The following is a 7,714-nucleotide window of genomic DNA, read 5'->3' on the forward strand; positions in this document are numbered from 1 at the left end:
GAAGGAAGATGGGGCAATCTACTTCCGTAGTGATACTGCCTCTGTCGCTATGAGTCAGGTCCAACTCGACGGCACATAACAACAACAACAACAACATTGGGTATGTAGATACTTGTCCTCTTGTTCTATTGACACTTTAATCATTATATAATGTCCTTCCTTGTCTTTTTTGCTGGTTTTTACCTTAAAGTCCATGTCATCAGAAATTAATATTGCCACTCTTGCTCCTTTATTTATTGCATTTGCTTAATATATGTTTTGTCATCCTTTGTTTTTAACTGATTTTTGCCTTTGTGTCTAAGGTATGTCTTTCACCTACTGCATATTGATGGATCATGCTTTCTTATCCATTATGTTATTTTATCCATTATCTCTGTCTCTAGACTGCTGCATTTGATCCATTTACATTCAGTATAATTATTAATAGGTATGAATTTACTGTTTTCATTGTGCTGTGCTTTTTATATGGGTGGTGTTGAGAGTTTCTTTGTTCAATATATTTTTCTGTGCTGAGTTCATTTTGCATATGGATTTTGTTATTGTTTTAGTGTTTCCTGAGACTTTATGATTTTCCTTTTATTTTGGTAAGAAGATTTATTAATTTTCATTGAGAGTACTTGTAATTTATCATTATCTTCTCAGGTTTTATACAGTCCTTTCTACCTTGATATTGTCCTCACATCCTCTCCATTTTGAAGTTTTGTAACTACATTATTTATTCCCTTGTTTTGCTTTGTAGTTATCATTGTTTACAAATTGACATTTCTGGTTTCTTATTTTCAGTCCTGTAGGTTTATTTTATTTTTTATATTTCTATCTCTGGGTTGATTTTGGGGAGATATTGTCATGTCATGTTTCTTAATCTCAGCTTGTTGTCTGCTGTTGTTGCTTCTCTGTCCAAATGACTCTCTTTAGCATTTCTTGTAAGGTCGGTCTGGTTTATACAATTTCTCTTAATTTCTGTTTATCGGGGAATGTCCCAATTTTGCTATCATATTTGAAGGACAATTTTGCTGGATATATGATTCTTGGTTGACATTTTTTTTTTTTCTTCAGGGTTTTATATACATCATCCCATTTCCTTCTTGCCTGCATGATTTCTGGATAATGCACACACCAAGTCCACCATCTTGGATCCAGAACCTTTATTTTCAGTCTTGTAGGTTTATTTTATTTTTGATACTTCTATATATGGTCTGCTTTCCAGGTGATGTCGTCATATGTCTTAATCTCTGGCTGTTATCTGCAGTTCTTGGTTCTCTGTCCAGAGGACTCCATTTAGCATTTCTTGTAAGATTGGTCTTGCTTCTGTAAATTCCCTTAATTTCTGTTGATCTGGAAATGTCCTTATTTCGCCATCATATTAGGGTGACAATTTTGCTAGATGTATTATTCTTGAAGGAGCTCTGGTGGCGTAGTGCTTAAGGCATTTGACTGCTAACCAGAAGTTTGACAGTTGAAACCCACTCCATGGAAGGAAGAAAGACTGGGAAATCTACTTCCATAAAGATTTACCACCTCAGAAACCCAAAGGGGATCACTATGAGTCAGAATTGACTTGATGGTGGTGAGTTTTTTTTTTCTTGCGTTGTATCATTCTTGATTGGCATTTTTTTTTCAGGGTTTTGTATATGTAATCCCATTACATTCTTGCTTGCATGTTTTCTGCCAAGAAATCAGAGCTCAGTCTTATTGGTTCTCCTTTGTAGGTGACTTTTTGGTTTTTCCTAAGCTGCTTTCAGGATTCTTTCTTTGTCTCTGGTTTTGGAAAATTTGATTATGATATGTCTTGATGATTTTCTTTTGGTGGGTCTATCCTATTTGGGGTGCATTGAGTTGCTTGTATCTGCTTGTCTTTCATAATATTAGGGAAGTTTTCCTCCAACAAATCTGTGACAATTTTATCATTACTTTTATTGGTATCTTCCTATTCCAGAATTCTAATTACACATACATTATTTCTCTGGATGGTGTCTCATATAATTCTTAGGCTTTCTTCATTGTTGTTTTTGATTGTTCCTTTAACAGATTAGTATTGAGAGGTTTGTCTTCAATCTTGCTAATTTTGTCTTCCATTATTCAATTCTACTCCCTTATCTAATGCATTCTCTATTTCTGAAATTTTAATATTAATCTTCCAGATTTCCATTTGCTGTTTGTATATGGTTTCTAATTTTCTATTTATTTTTTCAATTTGTTCTTTTATTTCTTTTTAAATTCCTCTCATATTTTGCCTGTCTTTTCCCTTATTTTTTCTGTGATTTCCTCAAGTTTTCTCTCAACCATTGATGGTAACTAAATATAATTCTTTTGAACTCCTCATCATGTAGTTCCAGTAGCATTTATTCTTCCAGATGATTTTCTGGCCCTGTGTTTCAGTCATTTGTTTCAACCATCTTGTCCTGTGTGTGTATGTGTGTGTGTGTGATTTGAAGATATGTATTGTCTCTAAGACATTTTAGTGTTATTATATTTGCTTGTTGATTGTATTTAGGTTTGCTTTACCCTGATTTTTTGTTTTATTTGGTTTCAATATATCTGGCAACAAGGTGGGTATGTTACTTTGATCACTCATTTGGCAGCTTTGGGGCACTCATGATCTGCCTTCAAGTGGATTTGGCTGTGGGTGGGAGTGTGCATGAGAGTCTCTGATTTCTGATAGTATAGAGGACCTGGGGTGGTGTTGGCTTCTGTCTGTTGTTGATTCAGTGGTGCTGGAGCAGGTTGTGACACTTGTACAGTAGGTAGGGCAGCAAGTATGGTGGGTGTGGTTGGGTAGGGTCACTTTCTAGAGAGAAAAAGAAAGAAAATAAAAGGTACATAAGAAAAAAACAAGGCAGAAGGGTAGAGGGGAGACAAAAGAAGAAAGAAAAAAATCAGAAAAAAATTTAAAAAATGTGGCACAACATTGGTGCAAGCACTAGTTGCTGGACACAGCTGTGGTGGTAATGTGGTGCTTACTCTGTGGAAGCATGCACCACTGAATATGGAGAGTCAGGGATGGGTGCTACTGAATGTGTAGATGGTGTGTGGCAGGGCACCACTCAGCCAGATCAAAAAGAAGAAAGGAAAAAGGGATGTACAGTGTAGTAAACTACCTGGTATGGCTTTTCTAGCCATAAGTCTTTGTAAACTCTGTGGTGGAATTGGCCGTAAGCAACCAAGTCGCTCCTGATTTTTAGTTATCCACCTGGGGTATTTCTGTTGGGAGCAGCACAAAGCAATGTTCTGGGAAGTTTTCTATCACTATCTCAGGTGTATGTAATTCTGATGTTGGGATTGGTTAGTTTGGGCACTCTGCCAGGCTCAAAAGCAGGTCTCCTAGAGGCAGAAGGAGTCTTTCTGACTGCTGGCCGAGAAAGACATGCTGCAGAGAGAAATATGCTCCTGAGAGAGATGTGCTGCTGAGAAAGAGACACCGAGAGACATGCACTGCTAGGAGAGAGACTGAGAGAGACTGTTGGCTGAGAGACAGTGGGCTGAGAGAGACTGAGCATTGTTCATGAACTTGAATTTAGCCTGGTGCTTCCCTAATAAACCCCATAATCTGTGAGTTCTGTGTGGCCACTGCAGCAAATTCTCGAACCCAGTAGAGAGGTGGTGGGTGCTGCGGGAGGAACGGTTGGTGTCAGGGTTGGTGAAAGGGCTGGAGGGAAGAGGCATGTCTGGCCTCACAGGGATAGGCCTTGGGATACTGGTGGTGATTCTGTCTTCCTCTTGTGGGGTTGGAGGAGGTCAGAAGATGTGGCCTGCCTGCCCCTTTAGCAGGGAGTAAGAGGAAGAAAAAAGGAAAGAAAATATCAAGGAGGGAATGTGGGAAGAACTGAGAAAGAAAAGGACAAAAACAAAAACTGGCACAAGTGTTAATCACCAAACACAGATGCAATGGAAATACGGAGTTCACTCTAGGGGAGTATGCAATACATCCACAGAAGGTCATGGGTGGCCACTGAGGGGGATACACACCCACTCTGAAGAATCAAATTTTAAAAGAGGAGGAGGAAAAGAAAGAAGAGGAAAAACAAATGGGAATGAGGGAAGACCTAAGAAGAAGGAAAAAAGAAAAAAAATTAAAAGGAAGAAAAAAACAGCATGTTGTTGTTGTTGTTATGTGCCGTCAAGTCAGACCCGACTCATAGCAACCTCTCCTTGTGTTTCCGAGGCAGTATCACTATGGAAGTATACTGCCCAACCTTTCTTCCGAGGAGTGGCTAGTGGGTTTGAACCACCAGCCTCCTGGTTAGCAGTCAAGTGCCTTAGGCACTATGCTACCAGAGCTCCCAAAAAACAGCATACTACTAGCAAAAGTGCTAGCTGTCAAACATGGCTGTGCAGGAACACAGCACTTGCTCTTTGGCAGTGTGTACCTCTGACTGGGGAAGGGCAGAGGCAGGTGTGACAAACCACTTGGGTTGCAGTGGAAGGGGCACCTGCTCTGATGAATCTAAAGAAGATAAAGGGCAAGGGAAGAGGATTTAAAAAAAAGGAAAAAAAGGAAAGAAAGGGAAAAAGAGGGAACAACTAAGAATAAAGATAAAGGGAAATAAAGCAAAACAGACTGGCAGTGTGGGGTTTGACTGGCCACTGGGGGGGTGGGGGTGGGGAAGACTGCACCTCTGGTCACTGGGAGGGTGTGCAAAGTAAGCGGGGAGGTCACACCTCTCTGGTTGTCAGTCACTGATGTGGGTACTAGTGCAATCCTGGGCAATTGAATCCAGTTATCTGTTTTCTGCTCTGATCAGAAGGCTGCTCGCAATAATTCAAAATAGCCATGCTATGCTGGTTGAGAGTTTACCACTTCTTGTTCACTGTTTTTGTTCAGTCTCTTCCTCTCATTGATATTTGAACTATTTATTTATCCATTTTTTTCTAGCTCTGGGTTTCAGAATTGTCATCAGTATTTGTTTCACTTGGAATCTCTGGTCTTTGTTGAAGGGGGTCCGGATAGTGTATCTACCTTATCCAACATTTTAGAACCTTCTCCTGACAATAGTATTTAAATTTTATGTACCACAAGAGCCAGAACCATACCTATATTTGTCACTGCAGTATCCTCTCCCCCCAGACACCAATAACCACAGGAGAAAATATGCCAAACCTCATTCCAAGCACTGAGCATGATGCTTAGATACAAACAAAAAAAGGAAATGCAATGCTTACCCTGACAACAAACCAATTTGGCAATTTGGCCTGAGATCTTCTCAGATTATACTAGCTAAACAGAATTGGGCTTGATATCCCTGATTAAAGTATAAAAAGTCTAACAGTATTTCACGTGAGGATAGTACAGAAAAGAATAGGCAATATAAACACTCCTTCATGTAAGCTGTAAGAAAGGTTTTAGTCTTTATGCTTTAGCTGGCTACATTACAAGTCTAGTCTTACATCTTTGATTTTCTGCATACTGCATACTCCATTGTCCTGAGATGAGGCATTTAAAGTTTTCTTGGTAACTGAGGACCCAGTTACCAAGATCAATTTGAGAAGTTGTGGTACCTGAGGACAACAGGGAATGAGTTTGTGGGCAATGGTTTAGGGTGAAAGGGATTGACACAGAGATTTAATCAACAGTGCAGAGGCCTAACAAGGTAATAGTTACTTGGTACAATCTCTCACACTCCCAAATGCTCTAGAATAAAAAAGTTCCTTGGCCTGTGTACCAGGTACAACAATGAAATGAAAATGGAAATCCTTCACCTACCAAACGATCCGCAGAAAACATGAAGTCCCCTCTACTGGCTGTCCTAAAAAAAAATAGTAGCACAAGTTTTAGTCTACATTAAAGCTTTAAGGCAAAATATTACTTAAGACAAATAGTAATGTTTATATTAAGACCTATTATATACTAAAAGCTTGAAATCTTACATATACAGACTATTAGTGAGGCAAGACATTTTTCACTGGAATACAAGAACGTTTATGGATTGACTGGATGAATATTATTGGAAAATTCTTATTTGACAGCACCAGTAAGAGATAAGAATTGAAAAGATCATGCACTTCCCCACATATTATTCAGCTAAGAGATGAAAATATCTCCCCCATGGAAAATGTCAGCAAACCCATAGCTCAAGTTAAGAGGGCACTTTGTAGTAAGAAAACCAGGTCCTCCTCATCCTTCCCCTCCATTCACCTTGATCTAAAACCCACATTATCAAGGTCTCTAATACTTTTTAGAATAAGAATGGGTACAAACAAACACATAAATATTACACTTTTGCCATTACTTGCAAGAATGAGTACCTAATTACCAAGACCTCTTTCTTAAACTATTGATTTTGTTTTCCCTTTTGCCTGTTTTTCAATCAAGTACATTGTTGCCTAGATATTTCTGCTATTTTCTTGTATATATCCTTCTGGTAACTACTTTCATATTCCGGGGTACTCAAGTAAAAATTCAATTGTACCTACTTACAAGCTGTTAACCAGACCAAAGGAGAATGTTAAAAGTTTGATTTTTCTTCTGTAGGTGAAAATCTATATTGTTTCTCCTCCTGCTCCCATGTAAGCTAAATGATCTGACTGAAAGGAGTGATACACAGTTTGTGCATATAAAACTCACCATCTGCCTATCCATACCAAAAACCAAAATCAAACTCACTGCTGTCGAGTCAATTCCGACTCATAGTGACCCTTCCTTGGGTTTCTGAGGCAGTATCTCTATGGAAGTAGATTAGCCATTCTTCCTTCGGAGGAGATAGCATTTCTAAAATATTCCTCAATGTAGCATCAAAATGATATGTGAAAGCTTATATTCTCTCAGTATACCATTAATACTACTCTTATTTTTCAAGCTGCATTAACTTTCTCTGACAGAGAAAAGTAATCCAATATCTCTGACACTAATGGCATTAGGCTTCTTATGAAAAAGCATAGTTCTATCATATTACAAATATTAACTCTCTAAAATATAGATAATTGAGCAATAGCAAAAATATGGGTCTGTGGTCTTTATGTATAAATATTCTCTAAACTCAGAAAACTCTATGCACACACACACATACACACACCTATACACAAAGATAGCTCACTTGAAACAGGCACAATTTAATCTGTGGTTTTCAAATGAGACTGTAGTATAACAAACATCAGCACCTTTCATTTCTATAGCTAATCTTCACAAAATCCTTGTCAAGGTAGTTAAAGGCAGTGAACTACCAAAAAATATTGAATCCCATTGGTCTGTTTGCTACACCTATATAAACTTGTCTAGGCAACCAGAATATCATTTCTCAATTGGGAAGAAAAATCTCTATTTTTCTTAAAGAAATATCTAATAATATGCCTTGGGGACACATCTGAATTTTTTTTCTCTGAACACTACACATCAATTTATTACGCTCATTCCTCACCTACATACATAGACCAAGGGGCAGTCATTCAAACAGAACAAAGGAATACTGCATGAATTAAAATCACGAGGGACATGTATCAGGGTTGTATACTTTCACTATACTTATTCAATCTGTATGCTGAATAAATAATCCGAGAGGCTGGACTATATGAAGAAGAACAATGCATCAGGTTTGGAGGAGGACTCATTAACAACTTACAATATGCAGATGACACTATCCTGCTTGCTGAAAGTGAAGAGGATTTGAAGTACTTACTGATGAAGATCAAAGAATACAGTCTTCGGTATGGATTACACCTCAACATAAAGAAGACAAAAATCCTCACAACTGGACCAATAAGCAATATCATGATAAATGGA

General features: G+C 38.2%; 1 protein-coding gene across 1 annotated transcript in view; it reads right to left on the reverse strand.

Moving 5' to 3' along the window:
- The window catches only part of UPRT (uracil phosphoribosyltransferase homolog), a 73,000-nt gene that overhangs the window by 25,681 nt on the left and 39,605 nt on the right, over nt 1-7,714 (reverse strand). Inside the window, exon 2 of the mRNA XM_007958345.2 lies at nt 5,702-5,744. Within this exon, the coding sequence (XP_007956536.1) occupies nt 5,702-5,744 (43 nt within the window). The remainder of the gene's footprint in view (nt 1-5,701; nt 5,745-7,714) is intronic.

This window comes from Orycteropus afer, unplaced genomic scaffold (assembly GCF_000298275.1).
Source record: "Orycteropus afer afer isolate SDZICR_OR568_19922 unplaced genomic scaffold, OryAfe1.0 scaffold00942, whole genome shotgun sequence".
Classification (NCBI taxonomy): Eukaryota; Metazoa; Chordata; class Mammalia; order Tubulidentata; family Orycteropodidae; genus Orycteropus; species Orycteropus afer.